Source organism: Amphiprion ocellaris, chromosome 5 (genome assembly GCF_022539595.1).
Source record: "Amphiprion ocellaris isolate individual 3 ecotype Okinawa chromosome 5, ASM2253959v1, whole genome shotgun sequence".
In the NCBI taxonomy this organism is placed as follows: domain Eukaryota; kingdom Metazoa; phylum Chordata; class Actinopteri; family Pomacentridae; genus Amphiprion; species Amphiprion ocellaris.
The window spans coordinates 24,105,241-24,118,253 of NC_072770.1; the positions used below are offsets into that span (position 1 = coordinate 24,105,241).

Consider the following 13,013-nt stretch of genomic DNA (forward strand, 5'->3'; position numbering starts at 1 on the left):
TGAACTTGACAAGATTTTATCAGCACATTTCTTCAGCTGTACCTAACAGTTCTTTACTTAAAATCTCAGATGTCTTTTCCATATTTCTGATTACATGACTGTCTATTAGTATAGTTTGGTTTCTACAGAGATGTTGGATGTTAGAAAGAGATCTGAATAACTGCAATTTTAGATTAGGCAAAAAAAGCCACAATGTCACAACTTTAAAGGCCCTAAAAATCTATTTTCTCAGTCAATTGTTTACTATTAGTTATTTGGTGCTATATGAACACATTTACTCATTTTACATGAGACATTTCCAAGCACTTTACTGCTTGTAACATCTTTAAGATGATTTGCTTATACAGCCAGACCACTGTCCTGATGAAGCAGATGAATTTAATTGTTAAACTTTTTATTGACCTAAGGATCTTTATTGTTAGTTCTTTACTTTTAAATATGCAATGTGATAGTCAAATATTTAAAACCAGATTTTTTAGGGGCTTTAAATCAGGTTCATAGAGGTCCCTCCACACAGGATGTATCACTCACTCAACATTTTAATCAGCAACATGTCTTTTATATACAAGCCGTGTCAAAACTCAGGAGCAAAAATGATTCACTTCTTAGGTAATTAGTTATTGGTGTTTTACTGTTTGTCACTCAAAACTGTCATTAGTGTAATTACAGAACTGTTAAATTTGATAGCCAGCAAATACATCTTCAAGGAGCCAGATTTGCTTTTCAATAATTTCAGGACATCAATGCAATATTGTTTGTAGTGAATTATACAAAACCCAAAACAAAATTCACCTCATCCCAAACTATTCTGTCAACACCAACAGACTGCCGTCCCTGCAGCCGGCTGTCTGTTCGTACTTCATCCCCTCTCTCCTGCACACTGCTGATGTACAGACTTTCTGTTCAGGAAAGGAAAGCCTGTTTGTTACGCTGGAGAGTTTCAAAGAAAGGGAGACGACCCGACCGCTGCCCGTCACTCCCTCTGCTACAATTCAGCCGACAAAACAACAGATCCCTATCTCCATGCAGAGTCTGCTCGCCATCACGCCCAGCGCCTCCCACGCGACTGTCATGCAAAGTGATTATCCCTGGTTGGGTTGATATACATTACTGTGTGGGCAAAGTCATAAATTATACCAGGAAGCATGTATGAATAGTATGATAAGAAGACATCAAAGTTTCATTCAAAACATAAATTAGTTTTACTGCAAATTTCAGAGATAAGGCAGGGAATTATCTTTTTTATTATCTGCATCATAATAACTACAAAATTAGTGTTAATCTCAATACAGTCATATCAAAGAGTTTTCACCTACATTTGTCTTAACATTCAGAAGTAAACACAAGAGTAGCTTTTATCCTCTTGCTGCATTTGACAGTTTGTGACATCTAAATCCATGTTACTTTGTTTTTACTTTAGTTTTCAGCTCGAATGTATGAGATCACATTTCTAAAACAAGTGTTTAGAAACTTCTTTAGTGCTGTTTGAACTGAGTGTATTGGCTGGATGAAAGGAGGATGGGCAGTGGAGGTTTGTGTGGTAGATGAGTGGGAGGGGGACTGAAAGTCACTGTCCTCTTAAAACAACTTGTGCTGTTTGGACTTCATTAGACCTCATGTCACCTCATGAGCAAGAAGGACAATAATCTAAAAACAGCAGCTGAAGGTATGTTGACGTGTGTTTATGCGACAATTTCTATCAGTTTTTCTGAAAATACTCTTGAAAAACTTGTTTTTAGCTGGTAAATATATGCCAAGTCTGTTTTAGTGTCTTAAATTTAATTATTTTTAAGGGATTGCTCTTTTTTTCATGCTTCAGATCTGTGTATGACACCAAATGATGGAGTTTTGGCCTGAGAATCAGGGGCAAGCACATCTGTACTCCAGATTTGGTACAGTTCCTGGGAGAAACTGTACACACAAGTAAGTTGAGTGCAAAGAAAACTCTTTCAGTCATGACAATAAAGCTGCTTTTCATACATACTTAATCTGAAAATGTACTCTTAGTTTGCACATTTGGGTATTGATAATCATCTGCTGTGTGACTCAATAAAATGTGAACTGCATTCCTGCACATTAATCTATAAAGTTCTGAATAACTTTAAAAATTGCTTTTGGGCATTTTGCTGTTAATATCAGTCTACAGATACAGAAAAGTATTACCAGTACCAGTGAAATTACATAAGCTGTTTGAATTTGCTCACACATTTTTCTGCAACTTTACTTACAGCTACCACGACAGACATCAGGCTGCCCATTATCCGTTGTACTACGGAGAGCAGCAGGACCACAGCAGAGAGTCCAACTACTGGACTGTACCAGGATCCAGAACAGGAGGAGCTCTACACGAGTACAGCAGCTGGACGGACCCAGAGCTGACCGCCTCTTCTTCTTCCTCCCACTTCCCTTTTATTCTAGACCGCCACACCCAGCACCACCAGGACCTGGGAGACTATCAGCCTTATGAGGCCAGAGACAGAGAGTGGACGACGGCTCAGCGGGCCACGAGGGACTACGAGAGAGGATTTCTGAGGGAGGGGTGGCAGAGGAGGTGGGAGCCCTGCAGCCCCCTCCACTACAAGAGGGAGGTTTCTGCTAAGAGGAGCGACAGCAGCTACCGAGAGCTGGAGGCCTGGGCGGCTCGGTACAGTCATTCACTGCCGAGGAAGAGATGCATAGAGGCCGAGTTGAGGGGAACCTCCCAGGGGCTGGTGGGGAGCAACAGGGCTCCAGAGAAGGACAGCAGGAGTGGGACGGATGCTCAGGTTGCGACACTGCAACATGTCCGACAATCTGCAAACATCAGAGAACCCGGACTGTGGGACAGAGGGAGCAGACAGCAAGCTACAAACTATTATCTACCACAAGGTCCTGCCCCTGACACAAGCCACATGATGGACACAAAGGAAAACACTGGCTACCAAAGGAGGATATTCAGCCAACCTCCTGGCTATATTGCTCCTCCTCCCTACGACAGCCCACATAAAAGCTCACCTGTGAAGCACCAGTCTAACACCAACTGGGAGCAGGACGGTAAGAGACAAACCTACTGGTCAAAGCCCATGCTTAAAAACCAGCTTGTTGATTTGCAAGACAAGAGGAAGGAGGAGAAGGAAGAATTTGCAAAGCCAGATGAAAGTAAAACCTGCACACAACTTGAAGTATTAAAGCATCAAATACAGGAGGCGGATGCCCAGTGTGAACACATGTCATCTGTACAACATCCACACGAAGTTCAGACTTCAAAACTAATCAAGGAAACATCTTCACAGGTCATTGAAGGAAGGAAGTTCAGATTAAACAAAAAGACAGGAGGGATGACCATATTCTGCCTGGTCTCTCGAATAGCTGCAGCCACTAAAAGTCCATCCTTTCCACCTTTTGCCTCCCAAACTGATATTCAAAGCAAAGAAACAGGAGAAGTTTCTAAAGCTGTAAGAGATGCTAATGAAATGAACAAGCTGGCAGATGAGGTGGACTTCAGAGCATCAACACTCACAGAGCAACCCAGTGCTTCTCATGTCGAACAGAAAGAGGCACCAACCTGCACAGGAAAGGAGATGTTTGGAGATGATCTACTTAACAAGGTTGGGACGGATGATGTTGAGTCTACAGGTGGGAGACAATTAGGTCAGTCAGAGCAGCCTGCTTCGGTCAAATTTCCTTTGTGGAGGGAGCCGAGTTTCACCAGCAGGGCTGAGAGTTTGTCCACGGGCTGTTTGAAACTAAACAGCGAGGAAGAAGAAACAGATGGTGTACAAAACCGACATGATCGAGGTAATGTAAGTAGCCATCCGATAGATATTGAAGTCAGGAGACTGGACATCAAGGAGGACACCGAGGACAACGAGGGTCTGCTGGTTATAGACACAACCTGTGTGGTCGTCAAAATGGAGCTGATTCCATCACCAAAGAAAGAGCATGTTCACTATTTAGGTTCCATAGCACACGATGAAGACCGTCCATTTAATGTTGAAACAGATGTCTCCAGTGAAGTAAACTATCAGCTAAATCAAGATCTGACAACTGACCAAAAGGCACAAGGAGACCCCATGCAAAGGAATGAAAGTCCTGACACCAATTTCAGCTCAACACTTTTGGAGAAAGAGGAACACAAGGGAGAAAGTGAAATCTCTTTGACCTGCATGTTGTCATCTCCAATTCCTGAGAGGGAAACCTTGGAGGAGCGCGCTGAAAGAATCCTAGGAATCCCTCTACATGACACTATCACTGAGCAGCAACCCAAAGATGAAACACCATTCCTTGATTCATGTATTGAGGAGCAGGATGAGGAGGCTGAACCTTCTCCAGTAAAAGAGGACATTCATGATGAAAATAAACAAACTCCAGAAGACACAACAGACAAACAGAATTCCTTAGAGGTCAAGGATGCAGTACTTTTGGAGGATAGTGAAGACGCAACAGATCAGGCCAATGAAAGTGTTGAGGACTTTGCAGGATCTCAAGAGCAGGTGTCAGATATGCCTGAAGAGAATGACACTGACTCCCAACTTGCAAACCATGTTGAAACTTCAACCAAAACTGAGATTCCTATGCATGAAACCCCTGGTCAAGAAGGTACAAGAAGTGGACAGTGTCAGGAGGAAAATCAGCCTGTTGTAGATGATCAGTCCTCTCATCGTTCTGACTTCTCTGATTCTTCTTTGCCGTCGCCTTCTGATCTTACATCTCCCTTAAATAACTCGGAGTCAAACACAGACGATTCTACACTTAACACAGCTGCATACATCACTCCTCATCCTGAAACCTCATCCCTTCCTCCTTCACCTTTGCAGCAGATGCCATCTCCTCTTGTACCTGACTCTTTCCGAAGCTCTACTCCCCATATAGACTATTACCTAAGCCCTCCTCCTCCTCCTCTTGATTTAACAGATCAAACTGCTGAAGCAAAGTCCACTGAGGATGAAGAGGGTGAAACATCACATCGAATCGAATATGAGGTTGACGCTAAGTCTCTCACAGCAGATACAACAGAGGAGGTGGCATCTCAACCGCAGCATGAACCAGATGATGATGAGCAAATGGAACAAAAACTAGTAACATCTACAGAACAGGATATAGACAACATTTTGCAGCAAAAACTTGAATGTGTCCAAGAACAGAGTGTTGTTTGTGTAAAAGAGAGTAATACTGCTGAGGAACAGCCACCAGATGAAGTCAGTGAGGATCCTACTGGGCTTTCAGTGCAGGCATTTGAAACAGATGAAGAAACTGTGAGTCAAGTAGAAGTCAGCCTCGTCCAGCAACAGTTTGACTGTGGTCAAGAGGAGGATGTTTCTGAAGATAGATCACTAAAAAACCCAGACGGGCTTCTTGCAGATTTTTGGGAACAGACAAGGAGCAACAACAATGCTACAGACTTGCAAATGGAGATGAAAATGTTGCATGACACTGAACCCTCAGCTTCAGACGGTGAGGTCTCACCTTTGGATGGACATTCACTCCCTGAGCTTCCTTCTCCTTCACAGGAATCACCTGAGTCAGACACACAGTTTGTTTCTCTTGTGGACTCAGTTTGTCCTTCACCTCTAAATCCTGAAGCTGCTGCTGACATCCAACAAACTGCCTCTGCTCCTCTACATTTCGACTCCCTTCAGTTTCCCTCTCTCTCTGATTCACCCCCAGTCCTGCCTCCCAGCTCTACTCCTGATTTCCTCCCATCTCACAAAGAAGAGCTCCAGTATCCAAAGTCGCTGTGGGATGTGGTGAATCGCATCAGGAAACACACAGCGCCTGACTCTGAGAATGAAGAGGAAGAAGTGAGCGAGCTGTGGGATCCAGAGAATGTAGGCGAGGACTTTGGTTGCCCGGATGAGGAGATGGTCTTTGATGAAGCAGAGCAACAGGAGGTGGAGTTGATGGATCACAAAGAACTAAGTGGACATGCTGATGAAGACACTCTGTCCTGCAGCAGCACCAGCAGCCACGGCTCTGGAGACACTGTGATTGTAGCGGACGAGGACGAAGTTGAGGAAATGACGCTCAATGTCGTGACTGGAAGCAAGACAGATGATGAGAATGAGGAGTTTAATGCAGTCGAGGAGGAACTATGCTGCTCTGGAGATGTAAAAGATGAAACCATAGCCGAGGAAGATAAAGATTAGGAAGACACAAAGAAATCTTTTCCAGTGGAGGTGGAGAAAACAGCAGCCAGAGCAGAAATTATAGAAGCTGAAGCCCTCTGAGATCACCATGGTCTCATATGAGGTCAGAAGTTCAGTCTATACAGCTGCCAGGGGATTAGACATAAATTTGTAAATCAACTAAGCAGACAAGTTCTGCATATGACCACTATGTTGTATTCTTGTAATAAATTAAAGCCTATTCCTGTAAAAGGTTTTGTAGCAGATATTTTCACACAGACTAGAGTATTTTTTTTAGCTTCAGTGTAATTTTAGAGCTTTTATTTTGCTGGCTGGGAAGTGAAAACAACTGTTAAGTACATAGAAATGTAGAAATTCGACAATAACAAATCTAAAGTATCTAAAACAGCTATATTCATGTTATGGTAGTATTCTTGTGAAGCAGATTTTGTCACAATTCTTTTTTCAAATGTTTGTTGCTATTTCTAAAGAGTAGAATGCTTTGCGCAGTTGTGAGATTATGGAAGTAGATGTAATTAAAGAATGTCATATTTGGTGTGATTTTCCGGGTGTGATTATATTTCTGGCAAAAAAAAAAACAAGCCATTGGTGTGCTTTGCATATAAATAAACACTGAATTAACATGAAAATGTGTCCTTTACAGACTTTTGTTCTTGTAACAGTGTTTTGTCTCCTGCTGCTTCCAAAGTCAACAACTATTTTTGAAAATAAACCTCTCAAGTGTTTAGAAAAATAAAAATTTAAAAAGGGTACATTTTACATTACTGTTTTGATGCTTTAAAATCAACATTAAAATTCCAAAAATATGTGTTTTTCTGCAATAATCGTATCAACATTGAGGCAAGTGATTTTGCATTTCTTAAATATTCAATTTCTCCAACGTTTCAGTATATTTTCAGTTATGTCAGCAGTTCATTGCTCCAAATATGACCTCATGGAAAACACTAGGCTTTCGTTCTCCCATTTTTCAAAGTTTTAAAAAATCTATTAACACTCCAAATTATTTAATGGAAACGCTCAATTATCTGTGTGAAAAATGTTAATAACCGCATAATTATGTTGCATAAGGGTGATTATGATAAGTCTGTTGCCTGATCTTTGCTTTTTATATATAAATCCATGCAAGAGGATTCAAGGAAATCTATAGATATAGCCATAGAATTGCTTTAGTAGTCTTGAAACTTCTTGCCTGCAAAGTACCGTTTAGTTTAGAAATGACAAGTCGTGTTGATGTTGTACAAATATATTTCCATTGATAGAAGACAAAGCAGATTCAGAAAACGTACAAAATATTTTTTTTTTTAATAAAAAAAAAAGACATTTCAGGACAATGCTCACGACAGTAAATTCGTTTGTTTGTTTTTCTCACATAAATGACACCAAAAATACCTCCTGACTGTTCTACATGGACAGTACAGCACTAGGACTAACCAGGTGCAATATATGCCATTGACTACGGCACACTCTAGTGGAGTTACAACAGAGTTCAGTTGTATTGCACTACTGGGAAAAATAAACTTCACAATAATCTTGATGCTCATATTCACAGCAACTCTGTAATTTTCATAATGTGAGGTCACTGCAGCTGGTTTTGACAGTGTTTACTCAAAAGGCAATAAATCAAATACATCTTATCTGGGTGAAACTGTATGCAATTTTGGCTCAGGTATACTTCTGTTTTCTACTGCTCATGAATTTACAATTGACCAAATTATTTTACATACAAGGATACTTTTTCTACTCTACATTAATAAAGCAGCATGAGGAAAAGAGGATATTTTTTCCAGGCATGACTACACGTCCCGTGAATCCTTACTGTTTGCCACATTTCAGCCTCTTTCCAGTTCAAAACTTTGTGACCAAACTGCAATTTATTTCAAAACATGAGCAGAATCAAGCAGTTTATGCATCATTATCAGTGATGTGTTTTAAATTCACTGTGGGCTACTAGAAGCTACAAAGTGTGAATTCAAAATTCCTCATGAAGAAGTAAATTACTTTTTGGATATTTAAGGATTTAATGAAAAATGAAAGGCTTCAGCAGCAGACATTTTTGTTGATTTGGCTTCTAATCTTTTGTTAACTTCTGTGGTGGAAAAAGTGTGTTAAGTTGTAAAACAGATGAGGAAACGGATCCTGATTAAGAAAACCAACCAACAACTCTACATATAAAATCTGCTGATTTTGGACGAGGATCAGCATTTGAAGAGTGTGAAACTACCTGGGAAACATTAAGTGATGAAGGCACATGTCATCTGTACGACAGGCAAACCTACAATGTTATTTATTTCTGATTATACACAATGCACTTTTAAATTGTGGCCTTTAGGATTTCAGTTTTACTTTGAAGAATATCCTCAGAACTGGCATCAGTTAATGCTGTGATCTTGGACTGTTTAATAAATATTGGTGAGCATTAAAACTCTCTTGTAGAACCAGAGTTGAAAGTGTCATTTGGCATCAGATGTCACTTTTATCAGTGAGCAGGCAGTATGACTGTCAATTCATTGTGAATAAAAGAAGACTTCTTGCTCTTAGCACTTTGGTGTAGGACAGAGTTTTGAATTGTGCAAGAATATGAGCTGAGAGACCACTTGACCAAATTCAATTCTGATCTCAATGAATCCTGTAAGAAATCCGGCATCTACCGGAGAGTCTAACTTCATTTTCCAGGTTCACAGTTTCAGTCTGAAGAGCATTTGAATGGAAGACAAGCACCTTGATGAGAGAGACAGAGTGTGGACGAGTGTAATAACTTACAGTACATGAACAGGTGACCAAATATTACGACTAGAAACGGACAAAAAAATGGCAAAGTGGTCCATATGTTCTCCAAGATCATTTTCAGGTAGAGTTCCTTTTTTTTTTTTTTACACAAAGATTTGTATACATCTTGTAGCACGGCCCTGGTATAAACAAGTGACAAATGAAAACAGTACAGCACAAACCATCTCAGCAGAGACGGCAGCTCTGGAGAGACGGTATCAAAGTTCATCATGGGGCATTTTCAGAGCGTGATCACAGAGATCTGAGGAGTAAATAAAAAAAACCCAATGTATTACTGCAGTGAGACAACAACAGAAATTTGCAGAACTCATTCAAAGTCTGAACATACCTGTCCTCTTACTGCAGAGCTTGTCTTTAACATTATCCGTTTCATGAGCGAAGAATTCAATGATTTCATCCTCATGCTGTTCAACGATTGTTTCACACTAGAGAAAAAAAAATTAAAAACTGCACATTTAAAAGTAAAAGTCACATGATTTACAATCTATCAATGCAAGACTAGATGCCATTTTAAGCTCGTTCCGTGGGCCTTCCTCTACTCACTGCAAACTTTAAACTGCCTGTAACTCTTGAATCCAGCGAGGCCTCTGACAGGTCCATGGCCTCACCGCTCCGAGACTTGATCCTGATGTAAGACTTCCTGTTGGTGGAAGAATCTATTCGCTCACCGTAGTCCTCCATCCTCTCACAAACGCTCTCCATCAAGTCCAGCAGGTTTCCCTCAGAGCGAGCCAGAGGAACCTGAGGGCAGCCAATGCCACGAAAAAAATCTGAATTAAAGATGATTTGAGGTTTTTAATCAATGAAAATGATGCATATCCCTTTGCTTCAATTCCATGTATGTCTCCTCTTTGGTGTCTTTAACTTATAACATATGTAGGAATACAGAATAATGTGCCAACACTGAATTTGGCAGTCTAGTGAGAAATTAATGTAGTTGTAACCTAATCAACATTGTATTTGCAATAGTTTTTATATTAGTTAACCAACGTAAGTTGGTTAAATTATACAACCATATTGTCTAGCTTTATTATTACATTAGTTAGGTTATTTTCAATAAATAATAAGGGTCTCAACCTGAATATGTAAAGTAGTGTTTTATTCACATCTTGTAGCGTTTAATGTGTAATATGTAAATTACTCAGCACTACAGGATCTTAACTGCAATGTTTAATCTTACTAGGTTACTTTCCTAAAGTCAATCATGATTCTTTTTTTACTAGAACACACTTCAGTGCATCGCCTGTTGTCTTAGATGTGTTCAATAGAAATATTGCCTTAACTTAACTGTTTGATCTCGTTTATGATCAGCCTTATTAACTGTTGAATTTGTTTTCATTATTCATCTAATTTGACATTTGTATTATTGTACAGGTATTTGTAACTTCGAAAGCTGCTTCCCAAATAATTGGTCAGTCATCTTACAAATACAACTTTTCTGACTCAAAACTAGATGAAAGAAATGGATGAAAGTTGTTCTGTAACCCATAATAAAAAGGCACAGCAGATTGCTGTACATACTGCCCGAAAAGTAGTTTTTGTTATTATTTTTGTTAGTATTTGTAAGATTTATCCTGTGTTCTTAAAATGTTCAAACTGTAGCAACTTGCACAGAATGTAGTATTTTGGGTTTAACAAACTTTTAAAGCTATAAGTAGCATTTTGGGTACAATAATCCTTTAAAACCATAACTCATTAGTTAAAAAGCATATGGAAAATAAATGGAAGTCGTTATGTAAGCTGTCAAAAAGGAGCATAAGAAGCTGTATACACTGAAAAGTGGGCATTGGATTTGGTAATGGCAGAAAAGAAGTACATTTAAAACTGTAAAGGTATAATCAAATTATGTTTGTTTTATCTTGCGTTCTTTAACTTTGATTTTAAATTAAGTGCTTTTTGTTTTGTTTGTTTACTCATGTACATAAAACAAATAACTATATTTTTGTAATTTTAATGATAAAGATGAAACTAAACCTTTTCCTACATCTTTAAACTGTAACAACTTGGACAGAAAGTAGTATTTTGGGTTTAACAGACTTTTAAAGCTATAAGTAGCATTTAGAGCGGAATAAACCTTTAAAACCATAACTCATTAGTTAAAAAGTATTATTTGGCAGAAGCAAAATATGGAAAATAAACGGAAGTTTTGTAAGCTTTTAAAAAGGAACATAAGAAGCTGTACACTGTCTGAAAAGTAGTGAATGAATTTAATAATGACAGAAAAGAAGTACATTTGAAATTCTAAAGGTATAATTAAATTATTTTTGTTTTATCTTGCGTTCGTTAACTTTTGACTTTAAATTGTGTTTTTTTGTTTCATAAACACTTTGGCTTGGTTGCATTTTGTTTGTTTACCTGCGTATATGAAACAAATAGCTACATTTTTGTGATTTTAATGATAAAGATTAAACTAAATCTCCTCCACAGTGGGCTGGACTCTGCCTCCTACGTGGCCCTGCTGCTGCTGCTGCTGCTCACCTCCCTGATGGACTGACTGCCGTCCGGGTTGATCCTGAAGGATCCGGTCTGGATCATCTTCTTGGGGTCCACCTGGGAGATGGCCCACTCCATCTCATCCACCAGAGCCCTGCAGGCTGACAGCAGCAGGACACACGTTAGCACTGAGCTCTGGACGAACGCTGCAGCCACAGAGGAACATGCAGCCCGTTTACCTCCACACCGGACGTCCTGACCCTGCCTGGCCGCCTGGCAGCAGCTCAGCAGGAGACACGCGAACACCCACGGAGCGAGCAGGAGAGCAGCTTCCCTCATTTTGCGTCTGAACACACACATACACACAAATCAAGCATCACACATTCTGCACGTAAACGCCACATATAAGTTCGCCTCAGCGGCCGTTAACCTCGGTAGCGTCTCCGTCGGACCACCGGGACACAGACGGAGCCACAGAGCCGCCGTGAGTCCAACTTTTCATTCATCTCACCTGGTACCGGCGACGTTTCTTGGCGCTTCACGGTCCTCCCCGCTCTGCCATCAATCCGTGAAATGTGGTGACGTAGCAGCGGAGCACCGGACAGGATGTGGAGCGCGAGACTTGCTCGGACAGCGCCCTCACGCGACCGGGAAGATTCCGGCACAAGCCGCCCCGCAGTTACCAGGGCAACGGGTCCACCGCCTGTTTGCGAAAGACTTACCAGATTATGAGTTTTAAAAGCTGTTGAATTTCTAATGTAAGGCAGTAACAAAAACATCCCACTAGGTGGTACTGTAGCACCGTATGTTGTTCGGTTGAATTAAGCAAATTCTATATTTTTATCCCTTCGAGGACACCGTAGTTAGACCGGCGTTCAGCTGAGGACGCCATGTTTCGGGGGAAGATACGTTTTACTGTTGTTGAAGAAGGTGGTATGTACAAGGATAGTTAGCAATAAAAATAAATAATAATAATAATAAACCGGTCTCCATCGCAATTCCGAGCCCCGCCGTCTGCTTCTTCTCGCTGCAAGACACCCTGCACTCAAATTTAAACACACACACAACGCAGAGCTACGCAGGGTTTGTGGAGAGGCGCCCCACCGGAGCAGAGGCGCAGAACGTGTGGGTTACACTAACTTTGAAATTTATTACATCGAAATTATGTATGTGATTTTTTAAATGTCTGAATTCAGTGTTTTTTGTGTTCAGGATTCGCCGCCAAAAAATTCAGTGTTCAAAGTTCACCGTCAAAAAACTCAATGTGTTCAAAATTCGGTGTCCAAAAATTCACTGTGTTCAAAATATGCCATTCAAAAAAATTGCTGTGTTCAATATTCGGCATCAAAAAATTTGATATGTTCAAAATTTGCCGTCAAAAAAACTTGATGTGTTCAAAATTCGCCGTCCAAAAATTTGCTGTGTTCAAAATTTACTGTCCAGAAATTACATTACATTACATGAGAAGTATTTGGAGTGGAATAAACCTTTGAAAGTACAGATAGTATTTTGAAATAAACCTTTAGAATTACAACAACTTGGACAGAAAATAGTATTTTGTGTAGAATAAACCATTAAAGCTATAAATAGCATTTGAGTGGAGCAAACCATTACAACTATATGTCATATTTTGTGTGGAATAAACCATTAAAATCATAGATAGTGTGA

The 13,013-nt window shown here is 40.1% G+C and overlaps 3 protein-coding genes across 3 annotated transcripts in view; 2 read left to right on the plus strand and 1 right to left on the minus strand.

The window, feature by feature from the left end:
• Window positions 1–82: 82 nt before the first annotated feature.
• si:ch211-159e12.5 (uncharacterized) lies at window positions 83–6,754 on the plus strand. The gene is made up of 3 exons (XM_035955813.2): window positions 83–1,666; window positions 1,820–1,923; window positions 2,231–6,754. The coding sequence occupies exons 2-3, from the start codon at window positions 1,838–1,840 to the stop codon at window positions 6,123–6,125; spliced, it is 3,981 nt and encodes a 1,326-aa protein (XP_035811706.2). The 5' UTR covers window positions 83–1,666; window positions 1,820–1,837; the 3' UTR covers window positions 6,126–6,754.
• Window positions 6,755–7,432: 678 nt separating this feature from the next.
• cnpy2 (canopy FGF signaling regulator 2) lies at window positions 7,433–12,011 on the minus strand. The gene is made up of 6 exons (XM_023287168.3): window positions 11,857–12,011; window positions 11,585–11,691; window positions 11,391–11,506; window positions 9,456–9,653; window positions 9,241–9,337; window positions 7,433–9,153 (listed from the first exon to the last, which is right to left on the minus strand). Exons 2-6 carry the CDS (start codon window positions 11,682–11,684, stop codon window positions 9,110–9,112), a joined length of 555 nt encoding a protein of 184 aa, XP_023142936.1. The 5' UTR covers window positions 11,685–11,691; window positions 11,857–12,011; the 3' UTR covers window positions 7,433–9,109.
• A 297-nt stretch (window positions 12,012–12,308) lies between these two features.
• Window positions 12,309–13,013, plus strand: part of LOC111579732 (serine/threonine-protein phosphatase 6 regulatory ankyrin repeat subunit C-like) — a 38,400-nt gene continuing 37,695 nt past the window's right edge. The window contains exon 1 of the mRNA XM_035955819.2: window positions 12,309–12,470. The gene's annotated coding sequence lies outside the window, so the exon portion shown is untranslated. The remainder of the gene's footprint in view (window positions 12,471–13,013) is intronic.